This window comes from Gymnoscopelus braueri, assembly GCF_963280865.1.
Source record: "Gymnoscopelus braueri genome assembly, chromosome: 6".
NCBI classification, from domain to species: Eukaryota; Metazoa; Chordata; class Actinopteri; order Myctophiformes; family Myctophidae; genus Gymnoscopelus; species Gymnoscopelus braueri.
In genome coordinates this window covers 11786365-11812109 of record NC_137607.1, presented here as the reverse complement: position 1 = coordinate 11812109, position 25745 = coordinate 11786365, and the positions used below count along the sequence as shown (strand labels likewise).

Sequence of the window (25745 nt, the reverse complement as noted above, 5' to 3'; positions counted from 1 at the left end):
TTAAAGTATAAAATGTCCAAACATATAAAATATACTGTTCTGTGGCCGAGTGGCGGGAGCAAGACAGTGGCGTTGATCTGTCCAGTGCATGGCTTGCAATATTCGCCCCGGAAGGATACAGTAGACAGACAGGCAGACCCATTTCTAGAGGTCTAGTGCCAAGGCATAAGAAACAGAACGCAACCTAACAAGTTAAAAGCTGTGATAAAAAAAATAACTAGACAAATAGCACTTTCTGTTTGGCTTGTTTTTCAAACACATGGACCTATAAGGGTCCATGTGGTTCTTAAGTAGCAATCAATTAGCTGAGGACCCCCTGGAACCCCATCAAGGAACCCCAGTTTGACCACTGCTCTATATTGTTTATTAGCATATACTGTAATGGTTTAATTTATGATAGAGTCATAACCCTTTTAACCCAATATTACTTTACTGACAGGGGATCCACTGGGGTCGAAACCTTTTTCCCCTTGAAACTAACTCTCTTCTGTGAAAATAGCTGATCTATGAGCTCACGTGTAACATTGCGACGAGTTCTGAACACGTACTGTATATATACTATTCTCGCCAAATATTCACCTATTAAGACATGCCCAGAATAGACCTTGGCACCTAAAAACACACTGCTGCTCCAGTGAGGCATGAGAAGACTGTGGATTATTATGTAGCTCCACCTAGTGGCCAAGATATAGATGAGTGTTGCGCTAAGGCATTGCACCAGAGAACTGGGTACTTGGACAACAAATTCTCTCTCGTCGTTCTACAGTGACAATTTGAGGAAACATTGGACCATGTGTCATGCGTTTGATGTGATTTGATCCCCTGCCGTGCCATCTTTCAACACTCCCGGCCACACTGGAATGTGGAAGTGCCGTTCTCACTCCCAACCGTTGAGAACAACCAGCCCAGTGAACCTTGTCGGGGTTCGATTCCCGGGCGGGTCATACGAAAGACTATAGAAATGGGACCCTTGGGTTGGGTTGGGGGTAAGTCCCTGCGACATACTAGCGTCATGTCCAGGGGATGTACTTGTACATCAAGCTGCAGAAACAGGAGATAGGCTCCTTCCCCATGGGGCCACATGGCTCGGCAAGGCTTACTTACTTATCCATTGAAAACAAGGCAGGCGCATCGTTCAGCACGGCCCCTCGCTCGCCTGATGGCTCGGTCGGGGGTGCCTCGCAGGGCTCAAGTCCATTCAGAGGTGCGTACCGGTAAGCAGAGAATCATAAATCATGCGACGTGATGGGGCGTCCGGTCGTGTCAATCGTGTGGCGCATGGTCTGACCTGTCACAACTCGTGACACCTTTATCCGAGTCATACATCAAATATACATCTGAGATGACTGGACAAAGACTGGACACAGTTCTTCATTGGAGTCATACGTCATAGACACATCTTAGATGACTGGACAAATACTGGGACACAGTTCGATGATCGGGATCCCGAAGCCATGCCCTCGTTAGGCGTCGTCTCTCTGATGTTGCCTACTCCTTTCGCGAGTCTGCGACCGGCCGTGGGACCGGCCGTGGGACCGCCGGGCGGAGCGCCGGAGCCCGGGGGAGGGCCGCGACGAGGAGCGCCGGTTCCAGCTCAGGTCCAGGCCCGTCCACTGATACACCTGCCCCCCCACTTGGCCCCCCACCTGCATCCCTATCCCCATGGCCTCCTGTAACCGCCGACTCCATCGTTTCCAGAAGCCCTCCTTGACCCCTTGCTTCTCTTTCCGCCGCTTCTTCACCTGCTCCTCCAGCTCCCGCTTGACGCTGTCCATCAGGCCCATGCAGTCGGTCAGGTGTCCGTAGGCCTCCGTGAAGTTCTGCTTCAGCGCCGTAGAGCCCATCGTGCTCTTCTGTTCCATGTCCTCCCTCATCAGCTCCATGATGTCCTTGATCTGGACCCACTTCCCGTCCAGCTGCTCGATCTGCTGCTTCCAGTTGTGGTCCATCGAGGAGGGCATCCTGTTGTAGGCGTTGGACTTGAAATTGACGCTTTCCTGCGCACCATCCTCGCTCTCGTCCTCGCTGGCCCTCGATTTCATCCTGTCGTCTCTGTCCTTCCTTCTCCTGCCGTCTCTCTTCTTCTTCTTGTTGCTGTCCTCCATGCACAGCTTCATGTGCTCCAGCGAGAACATGGCGTCGGCGAGCTGATTGTACGCCTCCGTGAAGTTCTGCGTCAGCGTGCTGGTCCCCTCCATGGACCTCTGCTCCAGCGCCTCCATCTCGCTGACCAGAACGAGCTCTCTGTTCCTCGACTCGTCTATCTCCACCTCCATCTGATTCATCTGTTCCTCCTTCTCCGCCAGCTGTTCCTTCCAGAACTGCTCTTGCTCGGAGAGCATCTTTTCGTACACCTTCGCCTGAATGCGGTGACTCTGTTGCATTTTGATGATATTTTTGTTGTTAATCTCCTCCATCGTCTTCAGGCGCTCTTCCATATGTTGCCGGTTCTGGACCTGGACCCCAGATCTCTTCCGGCCTTTGTCCATGGCTTATGTTCTTTGGACCTCTGTTGTCCCCGATTATTATTTATATCCTCAATGCTAGAACTGTGATGACGTCATGCTAAACAAGTTGTGACAAACCATCCGGAACCGCAATGGAAATTAGCTGTCAGCTTTATTGCGTTTTTATCCTTTTGATGATGGTGGAGCCTATGTATTGTACATAATATATTGCATTGTCAATACATAATGTCAAAGACAAATCTGCTACATCATGATTGACATATAGTTGTGATTAATTGACATGACTTGATTTCCATTTAGCATTAGTGTGCTCAGTGTGCTTAGTTGCAACACCCTGCAGTGACAGCCCATTCATGAAACAGAAAATTCCTATCTGATTCTATTAAACGACAATAAATTCACCAATATTGCACCTGTACGCATAGCTTGGGGTATCCTCTTTGTCTCTGTCAAGTGTTTTTGTTTTATAAGAATCCACTGTCATGTAATGAGCAACTTTGTGTCAATAAACTCTGTGCAGAGATTATCTTTCCAATGTCTATACGGCTGCGTACCACCTGTTTCAAAATTGCACGTAATGCAAGAGGCAGCAGAACATCGGGTCATCGAAAACGAGTGCTTCCAAACGCATAATAATAAGAGTTTATTGACAGAAAGTTGCTCATAACATAGAAACTTAGTTACATGTACTTAGTTACTTTCCACTCCTGCTGTCCGGCCAACCAAATCAAATCAAATCAAACTTGATTTATAGCATTGGTTCTCGAAGAGCCAAAGTTAAAAAAAAAGAGAGTTGACTTTTATAAGAGAGTACATACATTGGAATTGTTCTCAAAGAGTAATGCCACAAATATGATGCCATTGCACTAAGCTGACATAAACACATGGAGCATTGCAGGTACGAGGCATTGTGATCACTAATACAGCAGCGAGTTTCATTTTTTCGCACAATAAAAACAGTACAAAGGTAACATTATTAAAAGACACAGAAATAAGTGCAGGTGAGAAAGGAAACCCATATAGGGCTTATACAAGGTTCTCACCTAAAATAATAAACAAGTAGTAAGTTAAACATAGTAATTAAACATAAGACACGACAGACAACAAGTAGCCTACCTTGTGTGCAGTTGAATGTGTGTGTGTGGGTGCATGTGTCTGTGTGTGAGTGTGCATGTGTATGTGTATGCAGAAGTAGGGCTACATTATATGGTAGAAGAAAATGGAGAGAACTGATCAGGCTGGCCCTCAATCTGTGTTTAAAGTTACTGAGTCTTTAATGGAGAATTGGCTATGAGTGGTGCGGCATCTTTTTGAGTTCCTCAGAAATACATGGGAAACAGACTCCCCAGAATGTGATGCAACCGTTAACGTATCAGCTATAATGTCTTTAACAGGATGTACTAGACTAGTATAATGCTGGAAGACAGTTTGAAAATGGTCAATTGAGGTTTACTGGGTTTGTTACTGGCAAACACATTAGTGTTTATGTTGTGTTGGACATTGCTCTGCTCCGGCACAGGCGGAGAACACGCTCAATAGTTCTTCCTCACACAGACCTTCTCTTTATCAGATATACGTACAAATAACATGCAAACTGAAGGCACAAACAAAACAAAAAGTATAACAGAACACAGCTACTGTAACAAACGCTTACAAACCGGCAGGGTGATGAGGGAAGTGACAACAGGTGTGTACAGTAGGTGGACAGGAGTGGAAGAACAGGTACAGCATATAGAATGAAATCTGGGAGTGGCCGGAGGCCTGGAAAACATGGCTAGAGGGGTGTTAGACGTACATATTACTGAAATGCAGCCTGATTCTGCGAGGCCCCCAAGTGCATTCTTCCCTGTGATGCATCGTTGATGTCAGTGTTCAGCTCACTTTGCTCTTCTAGCAGCCCAGTAGTTCCCAGCCACTACACTTCTAGGAAGGGCACATTATGAACTAGACTTCGGCCTGGCGGAGACAATTAACCACTTAAAGGGATACTTCACCTCAAAATGTTTTTTTCTTCTATCGATTACACACCCATGGTGTCTTTTAAAATGATGTTCTATCTCCGAAAGTCCACACAGCCCCCTGTGACACTTGGCTCACCTGAAAAGAGCGCATGCCACAAAGGTTATGCCGCTCTTCATTTCTTGGGTTTCACAGCGTTTATGAAGATGCCCAGAATGAACGCGCCCACGGTGAAGCCTTGAGCCACAACACGTACCCTCATCATGGCCTGGGAGCGCCTCACGTTCCCCTGATTGAAGGCTCTGAGGCCGTACAGCAGAGCCCCTGCCGTTCCCACGCACCCTATAGGGACGAAGGGGTTTTCCTTTGTTCTCCTAATGAACCGGTCTCTAAACGTCTCTTCAGTGATCATTGGCAACAGGTTATTACTCCATGGAACGGGTTCCGCTGACACTAGCTGCAGTTTCACTTCCTCGTCTTCGGCAGCCATGTTAGGCCAAGGTTGTGTGTGTGCCCATGTCTTTAATACCCTACAGTTCTACCCACTCTGACGCATCATCAAGAACATTCATGACGTCACATTCCCCCCAAATCCCTGTCTGTGATTGGCTGTTGTCAGCCAGTGTTGATTCAGCCCTCAGCCAATGAGCTTGCAGCATGCCTAATATTTTGGAACGTGAGTTGTGGCGAGCTTAGTTTTTTCTCCATCTCTGCCGGGCCGAAGGCAGGGGGGACATTATGTTCTCGCATCGCCCACCGATGAACGCATCTAGGACAAACTTTTCAGACCCAAAAGATACAATTGGTGCTAAACTTACAAAAACAACAAATCCATAATTAATTAACCATTTAAGCCCTATTTAACAATGAAAATTTCAGATCTACAAGATCACAAAGTGTCGCATCGCGATGTTGGTTCTCTCCAGCCGCTTAAGACAAAGATTATTTGGTGAACGTGCTAAATTAAACGATAAGCATAAAATATACTACAATCCGACAGTGTCGCTCGCCATAAAGAACAGATCTACAAGCTAACAGCGCGTTGCGACGCGTTAGCTTATAGATCTGCTCTTTCTTGGCCCAATAGCAGTCAGCCGTTCCCTTTCTCCTCTATCTGCTTCCACTTCTTGCAACGACTTTTCCATTTTCTGGATCTTGAGCTCTGGAGTTGTCCTCTCCTCCTTCAGGTCTTTAATCCTCTTTTCCGTTTTATTCATCATTCATCTCCTTCCATTCATCCAGTTCCTTGTTGAAGACATTCAGCATTGCACCAAGGCTACAAATCAGGCATTACGGCGCTATCAAGATCTGCCAAAATACATTTTAGTCAACTTAAAATCTTATGATATTTAATCAACTAAAACTAGATTAACACTAAAAACATTTCAGATGAATAACATATGACTGAAACTAAATGGAATTTTATTCAAAAGACTATGACTAAAAATGTAACACTGCATCACACCAGTGGTGGTCAGTTACTAAGTACATTTACTTGAGTACTGGTACTTAAGTACATTTACTTGAGTACTGGTACATGAGTATTTGTTTTTTGTAAGCTAGAAGACTCCTGCGAGGGGCAACTGGGTTGACTTTAGAATGCTGCAATTAATTCAATGTCCAGAGAGTGCTTGTATCTTTGGATATGTCAATCCATTTATTAACTCCATAAAGATGACAAACTCATTAAACAAAGTCATGCAAACGCCGACCTGGCACGGCATGAACACGCTCAAAAACAGTTTGGCCTTCCCCATTGCACACCTGCCCACGACCACCCACTGACGGTGATTGACATGACGTCATTATCAGCAAGGCCACACCATTCATTTAAATAAAACAATACAGTAAGGCATTTTGGCTCCAACACACCGGCCCCTAATTGAGAATGGCAGGAGGCTGTGAACAATTAAACATAAAAATCAACATCATGGAGCCATAAATTCATACAAATAAAATTCAAAACAAAAACAAAAGTTAGAGACTAACCAGTGCACTCTTTTTAGTCTTTACTCATACTTTGAGTCTTTATTCCTTCCATTGCACCTGCAGAAGACAGTCGGACAGGACAGGATCTTTCGGTTTGCTGCATTGGCACTAGTATTCCAGTAATTTCTCCGCAATATGGAGAGGCAAAATTGACATAATCCCATCGCCGCTACCGGCCCCTTGTCCACATGTTTGTAAAGAGACAAAGTGCATTACTCACTGATGGTTTCCTTGGCTGGTTAGGGTCTGTGTTGCTTACTCTGTCCTCCTGGTCAATGTGAAGAACACTGGGATGGTTTTGTTTGCACAATGAGCAAGTCAAGGGCTTCTCGCAATCCAGATTCCTTTCCTCCGTAATCTTGTCCCTGAGTGTCTTCTCCAACTGAGAACATTGGTCCAGCACTAGTGTGTGGGGCTGAGAGCAGCATACACAAATGGTGTTGTGAGTGAATGCACTACTTTGCTTAACCTGTTTAGACTGTTTGGTCTTCCAAAGTAGGGGTTTCGATTTGGCTTGAGGATCGAGTGTGACTGAGGGGTTCCTTTAACCTCGTTCCTTTTCTGAAGTATTAGTCCTTTCCATCGCATTGTGTTTGTGAAGGAGCTTGGTGACTGGGGGATTTTAAAACTGCTATTCTTAAATCAGCAGCTGCCAGCTGTGTGTCCATCTCCAACATTTCATTTTTCTTTCGCAGCATTTCCTCTCTCTTTCGCAGTATTTCTTCCTTCTTTTCTTCCTCCTCTTCAGTGCATGCTTCTCTATTAATGCTGCTGCGTGAATAGCAAGTGCAGCTCTTTCTGCCTCTGCTTGCCTGCAAGCTGATGAGGTGGAGGATCTGCTGGACCCGCTGGTTCCTGACCTTGTGTGACTTTTACTTGTTGATAAACAGTGGAAATGCTGTCATTTGGATTCATTTCATTTCAAATCATCCTCATTGACATTTTTTTGTCCAAGCATTGACTTCATCAATAAATTGATTGACATTGATCATTTATGCTTTCAACCATGAGTCATATTTTCCTTGTTCCTCAGGAGGTATTATTGGCAAAAGGGAATTGTGTGCCCCTGCTGCTTCCCTGATTATGTGGAGATATTTAATGAGAGCAACATTGCACCTCCTGTTTGCATCCTCCGTTTTGCATCAACTCCAGAGTAGTTTTCTGCATGCTAGATGCCTTGCTCAGTTTTGATTTCCTTTCCTTTTGTAGTGTGTCAAGCTTTAGGTGTTCATTTCACTGTGCGTTTTTTGATGTGTTTCATTTTCAACATTGCCAGTTATTTGACCCGTGGCCACATTGGACTGTTTTTCTGTCACTGTGGGCTGTGACTGCTTTTCAGTCAGAAGCGGCGCTGACTGTTCAACCAGTGAAGGTTCAAGTTCAACCATTTGACTCTGAATTGTGTCATCATTTGAATGTGTTCCAGCCGCAACAACCAATGACGCATGACCATTTTTGTTTGACTCTGTACACCTTTAGAATCAGAATCAGAATCAGAATCAGTTTTATTGTCACATCACAGGTTTACAAGGTAAAAAGTGGGTGAAATTCTTTTTTGTACATCGTTCCCATCGCAACGTTAGTTTCCATAGAAAGAAGAGGGGGGGGAGAAGAAGAGGGTGGGGGGCAAGTGGGAAGGAGATCAAAACAAGAGAGCAACAGAAGGCCAGACAAGTTATCTACATATTTACAAATTACCTGAGATAATAAAAAACAAAAAAAACTAAACTAAGGTGCCTGAGCATAGCAGCAATGTATTGTATACTGTGCATGTTATACTTATACTGTGCATGATAGACAATGGACGTTAAGGTGCTTAGAGGAAAAGGAGCACAATAAAAAAAGAAAAAAAAAGTCAGTGCGTTATACAAGGGATTAAGGTGCAAAAGGTCAGTGCGTGTCCACCTAGAGTGGACTGACCCTAGTATAATCCGCAGGTAGCTCCATGAGGGAGTGCAACAAAAAGTCATTTGTACCTGGTGTAGTCCACAGGTGTGTCCGAGGGGGGGCTAAAGTCCAAGTCATTGTCCCTGGTATAATCCACAGGTGTGTTCAGGAAGAGCCAGAAAAGTCTGCGCCGCCTGTTGTCAGGCTGCTGAACAAGGCCTATGCCTAGAATCCATAATCCATAATACAGTATCAACGGATAAAACAGTAGCCTACCTTCAGTTAAATCACAGTCAACACAAAAGCACACAGTTATTAATCACAGTTAAAACCAAAACCTTAATAGATTACACTCGATCGAACACACTCGCATACGAGTTGAAACCTTGAATCAACAATGCATTGGATTTGGAAAAAACAGTAAAAAATTAAGCCCTATTTTCACTACTACTTGTTTTAATACTTTTATAGGACTTTGCAATATAGAATAGAGTCGCTAGTGTAGCTACCTTAATATTATTTTCCATTGATCCCCGCAAGCTGCGCATGGATGATAGGTACTTGACCAAGTGTTCCTTCTTTGAACTCTTGTTTGACCTGAGGTACTTCTTGATCTCCTGTTTTACATATTGGTCCTTCATCTCTATCAAACATAGGAAGATGGTGATACAGCTGTCAGGAGAGGCATCCTCAGTGTTCATCTCCTTCAGGTTCCTGATGGTTTTCTGGATGCTGTCTGAACTGTACTCTGTCTGACCCAGCAGGAATCCTAACAGTCTCTGGTTGGTCTCCAGTGAGAGGCCATGAAGGAAGCGGACAAAGAGGTCCAGGTGGCCGTTTTCACTCTTCAATGCTTTGAGCATGGCTTTCTTCAGGAAGTCATCCATGGACTTGAGCTCAAATTGTAACAGCTTCTGGTGGTCAGACCTGTCATCCAGGAACATTTCCAGTACCTCCATCTTCCTCTCTGTGAAACAGTGGAACAGGTAAACTGCAGCCAGAAACTCCTGAATGCTCAAATAAACAAAGCAGTAGACGGTTTCCTGGAAGCAGTCACTGTCTCTTTTAAAGATCTCTGTGCACAGTCCTGAGTACAGTGCGCCCTCTTTAATATCAAGATCATATTTTTCAAGGTCTTTTTGGTAGAAAATAAGGTTGCCTTTCTGTAGATGTTCAAAAGCCAGCCTGCCCAGCTTCAGAAGAACGTCTCTATAAGCCTTCTTGAGTTCTTCTTGATTCACCTCAGTCTCATCATACTTCCTCTTCTTCCTCCTTGTCTGAACCAACAGGAAGTGGCAGTACATGTTAGTCTGGGTCTCTGGCAGCTCTCCTTTATCGTCTGTCCCCAACATGTCCTTCAAAACAGTGGCAGTGATTGAACAAAAGACTGGGATTTCACACATGGTGTGGAGGCTGCTTGATGCCTTCAGGTGTGAGATGATTCTTTTAGCCTGTTTCTCATTGAATCTCTTCCTGATGTACTCCTCCTTCATATTATCAGTGAACCCTTGCACCTCTGTTACAATGTCAACTAAGACAGAAGGGATCAGTTTGGCTGCTGCAGGGCGAGTGGTTATCCAGATGTGAGCACCGCAAAGCAGTTTCCCTTTTATGAGGTTTACAAGCAACTCTTCCAGTAAGGTGGACTCTGTGAAGTCATCAGAGCAGTCGTGGGCCGTGTTGAAGTTCAATTTAAGGCAGCTTTCATCTAATCCATCCAGGACAAACAGAAGTTTGAAGGGACTCTTGTCGTAGTTAGAGATTCCTGACATCTGCAGTGTTGTGAAGATGTAATTAAGAGCCTCTTCTGGGATGAATTTAGTTGCGTTGATGCATTTGTGAATTAGCTGTGCCAAACGAAACCTTTGTCCCTGCAGCAAATTTAGCTGGCGGAATTGGAACACGAATATGAAATGAGGATGTTGAATGTTTTTCTTTGCCCATTCAGAGACAAACTTGTGTACGAGAAAGGTTTTGCCAACTCCTGCGATACCAATGGACAGCACTGTTCTTATGCGAATGTTTTGTCCAGAAGGGTGTTCAAAGATTTCACTGAGTTGGATCTCCTGCCCTGCTTTCTTCAGGTCCATCAGTGTGACCTCATGCTCACTGCTGAGCTCTGTGTCTTCCTCATGTATGACGCTGAGACGTGTGTAGCATTGTACAAAATCCTTCTTGTCCGTCATTTGGATTGTCCCTTCAGGTACACACGCAAATGGCTCCTCAACATTTGTTTGGAGCCTGGCTTGGTAGAATGTAATCGGATGTGCATTCTCTCGTGTTTTCACCAGCAAATCTGTAAGGAACAGAACAATTATTTTAGAATTGGAGTCAGCCTGATTTGTTTTAATCTCCCTATTGAGATAAATTAATGTTTACCCTGCTGTGGAGGCTGGGAGGATGCTGTGAGGAGACTGCTACTTGAAGACTCTGCAACATCTCTGACATCTGAGAGAGAGAGAGAGAGAGAGAGAGAGAGAGAGAGAGAGAGAGAGAGAGAGAGAGAGAGAGAGATTTTATTCAAGTGAGTCAAGTGAGTTAAATGCTTTCTACCTTGAGGGGGTTCGAGGGGGTACCCAGCAAAATGAGAAACAGTTTGAAAATGATGGCTATTAAAGCCTTATATTTTAGCTAATATAAAATAGCCAATCTAGATATTGGATTTTTTAAACATCTTGGCAAATCTTATATGGGAGTCCCTGGCACTAGGGCCATGCACAATTAATCGATTTTCACTTCCCACAAATAAATGAACATGATCGTCCGATTATTGATTTAAAATGGGATACACATTGTGAACTTGTAGATCGGCTATTTGCAGTGGACAACACCGTCGTACAACAAAGTATATCAGTTAAAATAGAGTTTTATTCACATCCATCATACAAACAGTATTTAAGTCTGCAAAGATGTGTAAATTAGCAGGGATTTTGCACAATGTAAAAGTGAAAGCAGTGTGCTGTTGCTATAATTTAGTGTTACGTTTTGGTATTTGTTCTGAGATGCACAGAATTTTGGTGAATAAGGAGGACCAGTTTTATTTTGATTGAAAAATGTGTACATTTAGCATGAATGTTCCGTAGCACAACATGATTGTGGAAGCAGTGTTATTTATATAACTTTTGTCACTAAACTATTGTGAAAAAGTGTGATAAATGATCATGATCTCAATATTGATCAAAAATGATAATCATTTTGGCCATAATCCTTTCACGACATCTAATCTTTTCAAATGGGTCCGTGGCCAAATTTGTATCAATTTGGGGAAAATGTTTGTGAACCACAAATCATTTACCTTTGGTTGGTGGCCCAGCGTGTGAAAACATCTCCACTAGATCATTCCTGTTGATCTTCTTCAGAAGCTCCATTGTGATGTCCAGAGCCTTCTCAGGGTAGGTCTGCGTGATCAGATCACTGGTGGCCATCATGTTAGCGTCCTCCAGATGGCTCCAGGGGATGGATTTACATTCACGGAGATGAAACTGTAATTTAAAGGAGTAATTCAGTTTTCAGGTATGTGTGTGTGTGTGTGTGTGTGTGTGTGTGTGTGTGTGTGTGTGTGTGTGTGTGTGTGTGTGTGTGTGTGTGTGTGTGCGTGTGCGTGTGTGTGCGTGTGTGTGGCGGGGGGGGGGGGCTCTCTGCACATTCAGCCATGGCCGCTCATACATAAGTTGAACAATGGTGGAAGCTCATTTTAAGTACTATTTATAAATACTTCTACTCTACTTGAGTATGTTCAATACTCCTTTATACTTCTCCACTACTACATCTCAGAGGCAGATATTGTACTTTTTATTCAACTGCAATTATTTGACAGCTTTTTCATTATACATTAACCAATTAAGACCTGTTTTATACATCGGCTCTTTGAAAAATCTACAGGCTCACAACACGCAACATGTTGTGAGCTTGTAGATCGGCTATTTTCAAAAACATTTGTAGTTCGTCAGTACTTTTACTTTGTTACTTTAAGTATATTTAGATCAATACTTCTGTAATTTTACTCAAGTAAAATGTTGAATATAGAACTTTTACTTGTAACACAGTATCTTTATATTGTAGTTTTGCTACTTTAGCTTAAGTGCTTTTAGTACCACTGACCTTGAACAGTTGGAAGTCTTCTTTTCCCAACTCCTGCAGAATGCTGATGATGGTGACTCTCTGTGTAGTTGAGGTTGATCCCTGCAGATCCAAAACATAGAAGAACCCATGAGAACATGGACAACACTTAGATTTTATATGAAGGACCACTGCCCTAAAGTCACTGTATTCATTCTGCAATGGTGTTATTATTCTTTAGTTTTGGTGCTTTTTAACCCTTTTTTCTCCCCAATTTAGTTGTTATGCAAATTATTTCCTCCCCACACACATGTCTGTGTGTTGTCTCTGCTGTGGTAGGCTGCACCAACGCTCCTGATTTCGTGTATAGAGGGGCGGGTGTATAGAGGCGCAGAGAGACTGCGCCTGATCCCATTGGTTCACCGATCTGTCCGTCAACCCCCGCCCCGTTAACACAACATTGCGAGCGACGCCCACTGCACTCTGGTTGGTTGGGGAAATGAACACTTCCTCATACCGGGCAAGATACCGGGTACACCGACGCGCTGGTCCAGGCTTTTATTTTTTAGCCAAACTAAACAATAAAAGCCTGGAGATCGAGGCTACCGCTGTGGTATCTTACTGACTCACCTGCCAGTGAGGAGCCCCCAGAGGGAGGACGTAGAGCCTTCGTCCTACTCCTCCCGTCCCGCTTAACACTCCCTGCTGACAGGCTCCGCCCCCAGCCTGTATGACTACGTTCAGTGACAAATATTGCCCTCTCTGCCTGGCTTAACTCCCCCGAATATAAATTGTGTTCATATAGACACACCACAAAGCCCGAAGCACTACGCTGGATTTGAACCCCTAGACTCTGTGGTGGTGGGCAGACACTTTACCACTGTGCCACAGAGCGCCCAATAGTATTATTTTTTAAATCTCCAAGTTGTTTCCACCCAGTTTTACCCCTACATTGAATGTAGTTGTCACCACACGTAACTGTAGGTAGTCCTGCCACAATTACTACATAATACGCAAAATTTTGAGATCCTGCAATTCTTTTTGAATAATCGTCAGAATAATTTCTATTCATCTATATAAACTCATCAGTTAAAAAATAACTACATTTATGCAAAATGCTAAAAGTATACAATTATTAAATGCATTGCCTGTTTTGGCCATAGAATATTATTTTGATGATATGTCATTGTCAGTAATGCTTTGTTTTCTTCTTTTTTTGTCAGCCTAAAAGCACAATTGAATAATTAATCACAGTTATCCAAATTCAAATCAATCTTCATGTAAAATTCCATGCGGTTTTATTTCATAACTGCAGTAGAAGCTAACATAGGCCTACTGTATGATGAAATAAAGCAATCAAAGACAGTTTTAGAAGAGTTTAAGACTTTGTTATTGTTATCACCATTATTTTATCTCTCTCTCTCTCTCTCTCTCTCTCTCTCTCTCTCTCTCTCTCTCTCTCTCTCTCTCTCTCTCTCTATATATATATATATATATATATATATATATATATATATTTCAGCTCCAGATTTCAGCTCCATTCAGAAGACCAGAGAGTAGCCTACTTTTCATTCTAGTCATGGAATACTGTATGTAGGCTTACACCAGCATTCAGCACCAGGAGCTGCGTGTTCATGATAATCCCAGCAGAGGGCAGTGTTCTACAGGACATATCTAGCTGAGCAACTAGCTCAGTGGTTCTGAACTTAGTCTGGATCAGGGCCCACTAGACCAGTAGTTCCCAAACTTTTTAGCTCGACGCACCGTGTTGTGAGCTTGTAGATCTGCTATTTTCACTACTTCTTGAATGTTTTTTTTGTATGTATTTTATTTATGGGAAGTATTTGTTTTTATAAATAATAATAATAATAATTTAAAATATTATGTTTTTCTTTTGAAACAATATCTATATTTTTGTTAAATGTAGGAAACGAAAAAAATATTGATGTTTCAAAATATGCTCCTCATTGACTTACAATGTACGGTAAAAGAGCTCTCACAGTCACTCTTTTAGCACGTAAACGAACACAAACAAAGTTGATTCAGACAATATAGAACATCACCAAACCCAGTACTGTTTGTTTTTTAAATAAAAATGTTAATTTCCTGTTGATTTTGCTATTTTTATTAAGATGAAAATCCGGACTGGATCCGCAGATCCGGATCCGGATTTTCAAATAGATAAATCCACTGGAAAGCTGACCTTTTTATAAAAAAAATAAACAGTACTGGGTTTGGTGATGTTCTATATTGTCTGAATCAACTTTGTTTGTGTTCGTTTATGTGCTAAAAGAGTGAGTTTGAAAGCTGTTTTACCGTACAATATAAGTCAATGAGGAGCATTATTTTGAATTATCAAAATATATTATCAATATAAGTCAATGGAGCAATTATTTTTGATTTCTCGTCCATCTTTGGAGTTACATCGTTAGGGCTGGATTTACCCTGGGGTGGGCTGCCTTTTTCTTTTTGGATCAAATTGTAAAGTAGGCCTATAGCCTGACTCGACGATCCAGTGGAAAACATTTCCTAAAGATGACTGTTTAACTTCACTGGGGCTGCTTTTGTCGGGTGTCTGTCTTGTTGCTGCTGTTGCACTTGCAACAGTAGGCTACTGACGTCAGCTGCACTAGACTAGACCAGTGGTTCTCAACCTGTGGGTCACATGATTTTGGGGGGGTCCACAGATGACAGTGAAGTGACAATTTAAGGACTTTTTAATACCAAAAGAAATAAAGAAAATAAAAAAGACCATTACTGCATCAAAAGTAATCAACAAACTATAGACCCCTTAACAGACGACATCACACTGATAAGAACCAGTATGAGTGCAACCAGTATGCGTGCAATGGAACCCATTCTATCAGGTGTTGCTAGGACGTGCCTCACTAGCCAACACACAAGAGTAGTTGGGGTGTGCTGAAACCAGCGTACCCCGAAACAACAGGTTGGGAATTGATTGCGTGAAACAATCACCTGTGCATCCAGTCTCAATGTTAGTAAACAAATAATTGGTCTATTGCCTACTATAACTGGTCAAACATCTGCCAAGTTTGAAATAATATAAGAAACAGCCAAACATTGTGAAAATAGCCGATCTACAAGCTTGTAGAGTGGCTATTTTCACAATATTTATCTGTGGAACCGAGTCAAATTAAATGAAATGCCTCAACTCCTACAATTCCAAGTGCTTTTCAGGGTGGGGGTCCCCAGTTCAATTATGATTATTTTGCGGGGTCCCCAGTTCAAATATGATTATTTTGGGGGGTCCCCAGTTCTAATATGATTATGATTATTTTGGAAGGTCCCCAGTTCAAATATAATTATTTTGGGGGTACCCAGTTCAAATTATTATTTTGGGGGGTCGGTTCATGTATGATTATGATTATTTTGAGGGGTTCCCAGTTCAAATATGTTTTTGGGGGTCGTGGCCTGAAAAGGTTGAGAACCACTGGACTAGACAACATAGACTGGCTTGCGACTCAAAGCGACATGAGCCCGTAAAATTATATGTCAGAAATAAAGACAGACCCACATGCTATAAAGTTGTACAACCACTATTGTGCCATGTACAGTTAAATTTACAAAACAATTTAGGTAGCCAAAAGCCATGTGGTGTTGTTGACAGTAGCCTAATCATGCTGCTGCACTTAACTGTATTGTTGTCAGGCCCTGAATCATTCTGCACTTAACTGTACATTGTTAATGTTACAGAGATATTTAATAAAAGTTGCTCATTGTTGGACAGCAAGCAGTCTGTGGTGTCAATGGGATGAGACGAAACGACAAGTTGACTTGCAAAAAGTCATTAATGCCCTATATTATAGTTTTTCCTGTCGTTCTCAGTGTACGAGTGCCTTGCTTTTTCCTCATTTGCTTTAAATTATGCCAATGATATGCATGTGTCATAATTCCTAGTTCGGGTAGTCATTTTTGTGTTAGGGGGGCCTCATCAATGACTCAAGCCCAGGGCCTCCACAACCCTAAATTCGGCCCTGTACATCGTGGCAAGGTAACTACACAACCAAACCTCTACAAAGTGGTCTTGCCCTATAACACGGCAGCTGACAAATGGGTTCATGGTAACGCAATAGCATCAAATGTGTTTGTGGTACAGTTCTTACATGTAGTGAGTCCAAACCGTCCATGTTCTTTTTATTGATGAATGTATTGAGTTGAACAGCGTCCAGCTAGTTGATACTCCCTCATAAAAGTGTTTCTTCAAGTTGTGAAAACAACAGCACACTGTTGGTCCAGAAGGGGAAAAGAGAGAGAGAGAGAGAGAGAGAGAGAGAGAGGAGAGAGAGAGAGAGAGAAGAGAGAGAGAGAGAGAGAGAGAGAGAGAGAGAGAGAGAGAGAGAGAGAGAGGATGAGAGAGAGAGAGAGAGAGAGGGACTTTGGTCAGGAGTAATAAGCACCATTAATGCCTCCAACATGACGCAGGATGATTTTTTTATTGCAAGATAAGACAGAAGTGAATGGGAAAAAAAAACAAAGTTCAGGAAATAAGTTAAACTGAATCATAAGTGTTGTAAATAGGCCACCAGTAAAATCAATGGGTTGATGAAGTAATAACATCATTTGCACCGGTAAACAATTATTGGCAGTCTGTCTTATGCAAAGTATAAAGGTCTTCAGCATGTGTAAAATCTAATCTAAAAATATAAATATTTTTTTTGAAGTGACACACCTATTTATAGGTTTCTATGTCATCATGCGTCTCGCTAGCCAATCAGAGCATTGGTGACAACAATATTGTCACGTGTCACGCGAAGCTTGACCAATGTTAGCTTGGCTGAGACGGGGGGACACACGGAAGGACAAGAAAGATAAAACATACTCTCCCACCTCTGGCGAGACAATAAAGAGAGAGAGGGAGAGGGAGAGAGAGAGAGAGAGGAGAGAGAGAGAGATGAGAGAGAGGAGAGAGAGAAGAGGAGGAGAGAGAGAGAGAGAGAGAGAGAGAGAGAGAGAAAAAGAAAAAAGTAAGAGAATACTGTAGGTGGAAAAGTAATTTTTTGTTTCTTTATCATTATCATTACCCTTATCATTATTATTATTATTATTATTATTATTATTATTATTACCCTTATTATTACGGGGCCAGAGCTCTCAGCTCTGGACCTGTTTTAATGTTCCCCCTCTTTTTTCTTCTCCCACTTTTGGCATACGATCTTTTACGAAACTTGGCCATATGGTAGATGGTCATGAAAAACTATCAAGAAATAATTCTCACAATCTTTCGTCAAAAGGTGGCGCTATAGCACTCAATTGAAAATGCCAACTTTGAACAGGTACAACTCATGCCCTTGTTTGACCTACAGCCATAAAAACTTCAATACACACATGCGTCTACTCATGATGAACAACTTTAACCCTCTGACTTTTGACCTCTGACCTTTAGATCTCCCACCATTTTGAATTATATGGAAAAACAGTTAAAACCTATCTCCTCCTGGGATTTTTGAGTAATCTGCACGAAACGTTTTACACATGAACTTTGGACCTATGCCGACAAACTGATGCAAAAGATTTTCCATAAGTGAAAAAATGAAGCTTTAATGAGCCAATGAATATTGCAGTTTTATGACAATTATTCATTCTGCCCCTAACACATACATGCAGACTCACATTTCTTTGAAACTTTGCGTTAATGTTGAGGGTCATTCCAAATATTACTGAAACCAATCTTACTCCAATTGGTCAAAGGGGGGCGCTATAGCGATTTTTTTGAAAGTGCAAACTTTAAACAGGCAAAAGTCATGCCTCGTTTGGCCGACAGCCATTAAACCTGTTTACACATGTGCCTTGACTCATGAGGAACACATGTATCACGTTGACCAGTAAGCTCCGCCCTTAGATTGTCCGCAATTTTGAGCAGTTTGAAAAACACTTAAACCCAGGGATTTTCCAGCTATTTGCGTGAAACTGTATCATCTGAACAATCTCCTTTTTCACAGGTTTTTGTCTGTTGGTCCAATGGCTTCTCCCTTAAACGCGTGCCTCACAACCTGAAGGTTGCCAGTTCAAGCCTCACATGATGCAGACTCATTTAAGTTAAATTGCAAAAAACATGACTGTATCAATGAATACATGTGCAAACGGTAAAGATAACATGAAATGCTATTTGAGAGTATGTTTTTTCATTGTATGACGTACTTCATTGTGAAAATATCCGATCTACAATCTCACAACTTTTCAGATAGCAACGTTTTGTGAGCTTGTAGATCGGCTGCTTTCACTGGTTTCGGTTTCGAGGAGACATACAATTTCTCTATTGGTAAATGGTTTTGTGAACGAGTGATCTTAGTGTTAGTGAAACAGGGGCTTGGTTCATGACAGAAGGCAAAAGTGTATGATCTTCAACAGACAACTTCAGCCTGGATGAAGCTATAGCACTACTTGTAGTGTCTCATTCTGTGAGTCCGAGGTTGAGAGTTTGATTCCTGTCAATGGCAATAGGTTGAGCTGTCTGTTTCTCTCACTCTATCTGGCTCTGTCTGTAGGTGGGTCATTCCACTTTTCAATTGCATCGCACAAAACATGACTGCATCAAATAATGCATGTGCAATTTTTTTAAGACATTACAATCTAATATTTAATTCAGACACTGTGAAACCACATGTTGCTTTTCACTTGGCAGGATGTAAAATGTCATCTCTCTCTCTCTCTCTCTCTCTCTCTCTCTCTCTCTCTCTCTCTCTCTCTCTCCTCTCTCTCTCTCTCTCCTCTCTCTCTCTCCTCTCTCTCTCCTCTCTCCTCTCTCTCTCTCTCTCCTCTCTCTCTCTCTCTCTCTCTCTCTCTCTCTCTCTCTCTCATCTCTCTCTCTCCTCTCTCTCTCTCCTCTCTCCTCATTCACCAGGTCAGGTCTGTTGGTCCAATGGCTTCTCGCTTAAGTGTGTGCCTTAGAACCTCAAGGTTGCCAGTTCAAGCCCCACTTGATGCAGACTTCATTTAAGTTGCATTGCACACAACATGATTGTGTCAATTAATGCAAGTGCAATTGTTAAAGATAACCTGAAATGCTTATTTGAGAGTATGTCTTTTCAATGTATGACATAGTTCATTCTGAAAATAGCGATCTACAATCTCAAACTTTTCAGATAGCAACGTGTTTCTGAGCTTGTAGATCGGCTGCTTTCACTGGTTCACTTTTATGTTCAACAGACAACCTCAGCCTGTACAAAGCTATAGCACTATAGGTAGTGTTGCAGCTTGTCAATCCGAAGGTTCAGGGTTCGATTCCTGTTAATGGCAATAGGTTGAGATGTCAAATCCCGCTTCCATCTCTCTTCAATCTATTATGTTTCCAAGTCTCTCTCTCTCTCTTCAATCTATTCCGTTTCCATGTCTCTCTCGCTCTCTCCCTCTCTCCCTTCAATCTATTCCGTTTCCATGTCTCTCTCTCTCTTCAATCTATTCCGTTCCATGTCTCTCTCTCTCTTCAATCTATTCCGTTTCCTCTCTCTCTCTCTCTCTCTCTCTCTCTCTCTCTCCTCTCTCTCTCTCTCTCTCTCTCTCTCTCTCTCGTCTCTCTCTCTCTCTCTCTCTCTCTCTCATTCATTCACCAGGTCAGGTCTGTTGGTCCAATGGCTTCTCGCTTAAGTGTGTGCCTTAGAACCTCAAGGTTGCCAGTTCAAGCCCCACTTGATGCAGACTTCATTTAAGTTGCATTGCACCCAACATGATTGTGTCAATTAATGCAAGTGCAATTGTTAAAGATAACCTGAAAGCTTATTTGAGAGTATGTCTTTTCAATGTATGACATAGTTCATTCTGAAAATAGCCGATCTACAATCTCAAACTTTTCAGATAGCAACGTGTTTCTGAGCTTGTAGATCGGCTGCTTTCACTGGTTCACTTTTATCTTCAACAGACAACCTCAGCCTGTACAAAGCTATAGCACTATAGGTAGTGTTGCAGCTTGTCAATCCGAAGTTCAAGGTTCGATTCTGTTAATGGCAATAGGTTGAGATGTCAATTCGCTTCCATCTCTCTTCAATCTATTATGTTTTCCAAGTGTCTCTCTCTCTCTTCAATCTATTCGTTTCCATGTCTCTCTCGCTCTCTCCCTTCAATCTATTCCGTTTCCATGTCTCTCTCTCTCTTCAATCTATTCCGTTTCCATGTCTCTCTCTCTCTCTTCAATCTATTCCCGTTTCCATGTCTCTCTCTCTCTCTCTTCTCTCTCTCTCTCGCTCTCTCTCGCTCTCTCCTCTCGCTCTCTCTCTCTCATTCACCAGGTCAGGTCTGTTGGTCCAATGGCTTCTCGCTTAAGTGTGTGCCTTAGAACCTCAAGGTTGCCAGTTCAAGCCCCACTTGATGCAGACTTCATTTAAGTTGCATTGCACACAAACATGATTGTGTCAATTAATGCAAGTGCAATTGTTAAAGATAACCTGAAATGCTTATTTGAGAGTAGTCTTTTCAATGTATGACATAGTTCATTCTGAAATAGCCGATCTACAATCTCAAAACTTTTCAGATAGCAACGTGTTTCTGAGCTTGTAGATCGGCTGCTTTCCACTGGTTCACTTTTATCTTCAACAGACAACCTCAGCCTGTACAAAGCTATAGCACTATAGGTAGTGTTGCAGCTTGTCAATCCGAAGGTTCAGGGTTCGATTCCTGTTAATGGCAATAGGTTGAGATGTCAATTCCGCTTCCATCTCTCTTCAATCTATTATGTTTCCAAGTCTCTCTCTCTCCTCTTCAATCTATTCCGTTTCCATGTCTCTCTCGCTCTCTCCCTCTCTCCCTTCAATCTATTCCGTTTCCATGTCTCTCTCTCTTCAATCTATTCCGTTTCCATGTCTCTCTCTCTCTTCAATCTATTCCGTTTCCATGTCTCTCTCTCTCTCTCTCTCTCTCTTCTCTCTCTCGCTCTCTCACTCTCTCGCTCTCTCTCTCTCTCTCTCATTCACCAGGGTCAGGTCTGTTGGTCCAATGGCTTCTCGCTTAAGTGTGTGCCTTAGAACCTCAAGGTTACCAGTTCAAGCCCCACTTGATGCAGACTTCATTTAAGTTGCATTGCACACAACATGATTGTGTCAATTAATGCAAGTGCAATTGTTAAAGATAACCTGAAATGCTTATTTGAGAGTATGTCTTTTCAATGTATGACATAGTTCATTCTGAAAATAGCCGATCTACAATCTCAAAACTTTTCAGATAGCAACGTGTTTCTGAGCTTGTAGATCGGCTGCTTTCACTGGTTCACTTTTATCTTCAACAGACAACCTCAGCCTGTACAAAGCTATAGCACTATAGGTAGTGTTGCAGCTTGTCAATCCGAAGGTTCAGGGTTCGATTCCTGTTAATGGCAATAGGTTGAGATGTCAATTCCGCTTCCATCTCTCTTCAATCTATTATGTTTCCAAGTCTCTCTCTCTCTCTTCAATCTATTCCGTTTCCATGTCTCTCTCGCTCTCTCCCTCTCTCCCTTCAATCTATTCCGTTTCCATGTCTCTCTCTCTCTTCAATCTATTCCGTTTCCATGTCTCTCTCTCTCTTCAATCTATTCCATTTCCATGTCTCTCTCTCTCTCTCTCTCTCTCTCTCTCTCTCTCTCTCTTCAATCTATTCCGTTTCCATGTCTCTTTCTCTCTCTCTCTCTTCAATCTATTCCGTTTCCATGTCTCTCTCTCTCTTCAATCTATTCCGTTTCCATGTCTCTCTCTCTCTCTCTCTCTCTCTCTCTCTTTCTCTTCAATCTATTCCGTTTCTCTCTCTCTCTCTTTCTCTTCAATCTATTCCGTTTCTCTCTCTCTCTCTTTCTCTTCAATCTATTCCGTTTCTCTCTCTCTTCAATCTATTCCGTCTCTCTCTCTCTTCAATCTATTCCGTCTCTCTCTCTCTTCAATCTATTCCGTCTCTCTCTCTCTTCAATCTAATCCGTCTCTCTCTCTCTCTCTCTCTCTCTCTCTCTCTCTCTCTCTCTCTCTCTCTCTCTCTCTCTCTCTCTCTCTCTCTATTCACTGGCCCCGTATTATCGCTGCTTGCAGCTATATTTATTATTATTATTACCCTTATTATAGTGTTGGATGACAATGTAACACTGTGACTCTTGTAAGAAGTCCACATCTTAGAGGATTAACACTCAGAGTTCAGAGCTCGATATAATTCGTAGGCTACACTTGTTGTTGAACGTCTTGTTGAACTGCGTTGAGAGTCACTAATACAATTGTTTCTTCTTCAGGTTGTGAAAAACAGAAAATGTTGATGTAAAAAACTAAAACAAGACCGCTACCTGAAAAATGGGGATATTTACTCACAACCCATAAAAAAATCGTCCGCGACCCAAACATGGGTCCCAACCAACTGTTTGTGAAACTAAACTAGACCAAGGGTTCCCAAACTGTACTGGCCGCGACCCCCCAAAATAATCATATTTGAATTGGGGACCCCCCACCCTGACACGCACTTGGAAATGTAGGCATTACATTTAGTTTGACTCGGTTCCACATGTTTTCCCAATGCAATCTTACGGGAGCAGTAGCCTACTACTGCGCATGTGAACAGGGGTTGTCTGGCCACAGGCTGACTCAATAAGCGATTTAAACACTTGTTTCAACCCGTCGCTTAGATTTTCTTGACCGCTAAAAGTTAAAACATCTGAGAGCAGGGGGGACGACCTTTACTTTTTGGATACGATGTGCGGAAAAGGGTAAGAATAATGCATAGTGGAAAATAATATATCCCCCCCCCCCTCCCCCCAGCGGAGGGAGAGGTTCCGAATAGGGCTAGGGACCACCCAAAGAAATTCGGGGGCCGACTCCCAGTTTGGGAAACACTGCACTAGACAACCTCAAAAATGTCCGTGGCACACACATCTGACCACTTAACACGGCAGCCGACAGATGGGTGGACTGCGTGCATTTTCAGACCAAAAATCATCAGACCAAAAATCATTCAATAGCAATGAGTAGCCTTCTATCACAATATTAAGCTATTTAACATCTATTTTAACAAAGTAAAATCACGTACCCTACCTTTAATGAACACATTTAAAAAGCTTGCATCTTCATTACAGTTATACAATAGCATCAAATATTTGTTATTGTTTCCTGGTACAGTTCTTACATGTAGTGAGTCCAGTCCGTCCATGTTCTTTATCTGTAGACTTCAGACTTGTTGTTGAATGTCTTCTAGTTGAACAGCGTTCATGCTAGTTGATACTCCCTCATACAAGTGTTTCTTTAAGTTGTGAAAACAACAGTACACTGTTGGTCTAAAAGAAGAATTAAAAAACTGTTCCTGCTTTGAACAGGTGATGATCTGAGAAAGAGCGTGGAGAGAGAGAGAGAGAGAGAGAGAGAGAGAGAGAGAGAGAGAGAGAGAGGCAGAGAGGCAGAGTTAGACTTTGGTCAGGAGTAATAAGCACAAAAGCCTCCAACATGACGATTTCTTTATTACAAGATAAGACTGAGGTGAATGGAAAAGTAGGGTATGGTAGGCTACAGATAATGTGGCAGTTATATCTGTAAATAGCAGGTGGGCTCACAGATCAAAACATTTTCAACAGACAACGGTATCAATCTACTGTCACCAGTAGGCTATGGCTAATACAGTTCAAATATATCATCCTATAAACATATTATGAACACTGAATTAAAACGGTACTCTGTAACGCAATCTGTAAAGTTGCCTACTTAAGCCAATAAAACCATTAAACTAGCAGACAGTTGCAAAGTAAGCAAAACAAATAATGTAACTAATATAACATTCCATGTAAGTGGCACAGCTTGCTTGCATGTTATACATGTTATGTTATTTTTTTCATTATTTTTATTTAAAATAAATGAAAAAAGAAATTGAAAAAACACGGTCTCCTTACACATTAGAAGGACAATATCAGTCACCAGAACCAAGGACGGGTGTTTTCAATGAATCTAACATGGTTAAAATGGACTTTGAAGTTACAATGGGTTTGTATAGGAATGGGGCGTTATGATAAAATGAATATCAAATATCTAAATACTGAAGCAAGCAACTTAAGGGCCGGTGCTAGGTAATTTGGCGCCCTAGGCAATATTTTTCCCTTTAAGCCCTATATAGACTGAATAGCTAAAATAGTCAACCTACAGTATAAGCTCCTCACATATGTTTACATTGTAAAACCGTAATACACAGTATTCAATCTTTGACAATCATGACGACCCAAAAAGTTATGATTTTGTGAAACATATTTAAAACGTCGTACTATCTCCAAACAGACACGTCCTCACACCCCCTTGTGACGTTTGACTCAATCAGACGTTTTGGAAAATCAGGCTTCACTCAGAGTCAGTGTGTGCTCTCAGAGTGTATTTCCAAATCCAAAAAGTGTGTAATAAGGTAATGAGGTGGCACCTGGCGTGGCAGAGGGGTGCTGCGTGTGAGCTTTGGGAAAGACTGACATCATATTGACAAAAACTGACAAACTCCATATTTGGACAAGGTTTCTGTCTTTCATTGACTTGCATTATACAATTTGTTACATATTTCAAAAACACACAATTCAAAATCGTTTACTGGCCTTTAAATACTGTATCTTCCAAGAACACAACAAATCACCTCCACAGTATATTCCAACAGTTGTGGCCTGATAAGATCTGGAGTTGATAGGAGCTATAAACTGCTGGTTCACAACAAATGGACCCTTACAGGTGTACAATTCTATATACTGCAATTCGACAGTGTCGCTCGCCATAACGAACAGATCTACAAGCTACGCGTTGCGACACGTTAGCTTGTAGATATGCTCTTTCTTGGCCCAATAGCAGTCGGCCATTCCTTTTCTCCTCTATCTGCTTCCACTTCTTGCAACGACCTTTCCATTTTCTGGATCTTAAGCTCTCGAGTCGTCCTCTCTTCCTGATTGATTGATTGAATACTTTATTGGCAGTTTGCAAAAAAAAAAGCACAGGAAAGTAAAGTTCAATACAAGGTCTGCTATGAGGATTTTAAACCCAAGAAAGCACTATGGCTTGTTTCCATTGGGGTCCTTTGTACTCAATTCATCAAAACATTTAATGACAGATGTCTTTAATCCTCTTTTCCATTTTCATCATCTCATTTTTCATATCTCTATACTTCTCTATTAGCACTCAATTCATCTCCTTCCATTCATCCACTTCCTTGTCTAAGATGTTTTTAATGTTCAACATTGTTGTCATGTTCAGCATTGCACCAAGGCTACAAATCAGGCATTAGGACGCCATCAAGGTCTGCCAAAATACATTTTAGTCAACTAACTAAATTACAACTAAAACATTTCAGGTGCCTAAAATATGACTGAAACTAAAAGGAATTTGAATTAACCTCTTAAAGGGATACTTCACTTTAGGGCCGGGGACACATTTAAAAAAAATATTAAAAATAAATGAAAAAAGTTATGGAAAA

General features: G+C 41.9%; 1 protein-coding gene across 1 annotated transcript; it reads right to left on the bottom strand.

Annotated features, from left to right (window-relative positions):
- Positions 1 to 6455: 6455 nt before the first annotated feature.
- LOC308086802 (protein NLRC3-like) lies at positions 6456 to 12471 on the bottom strand (the record flags this gene model as incomplete). The annotated part of the gene is made up of 6 exons (XM_080430448.1): positions 12405 to 12471; positions 11599 to 11785; positions 10683 to 10751; positions 8813 to 10599; positions 6676 to 6831; positions 6456 to 6473 (listed from the first exon to the last, which is right to left on the bottom strand). The coding sequence occupies exons 2-6, from the start codon at positions 11729 to 11731 to the stop codon at positions 6456 to 6458; spliced, it is 2163 nt and encodes a 720-aa protein (XP_080286574.1). The 5' UTR covers positions 11732 to 11785; positions 12405 to 12471.
- Between the last annotated feature and the right edge of the window lie 13274 nt (positions 12472 to 25745).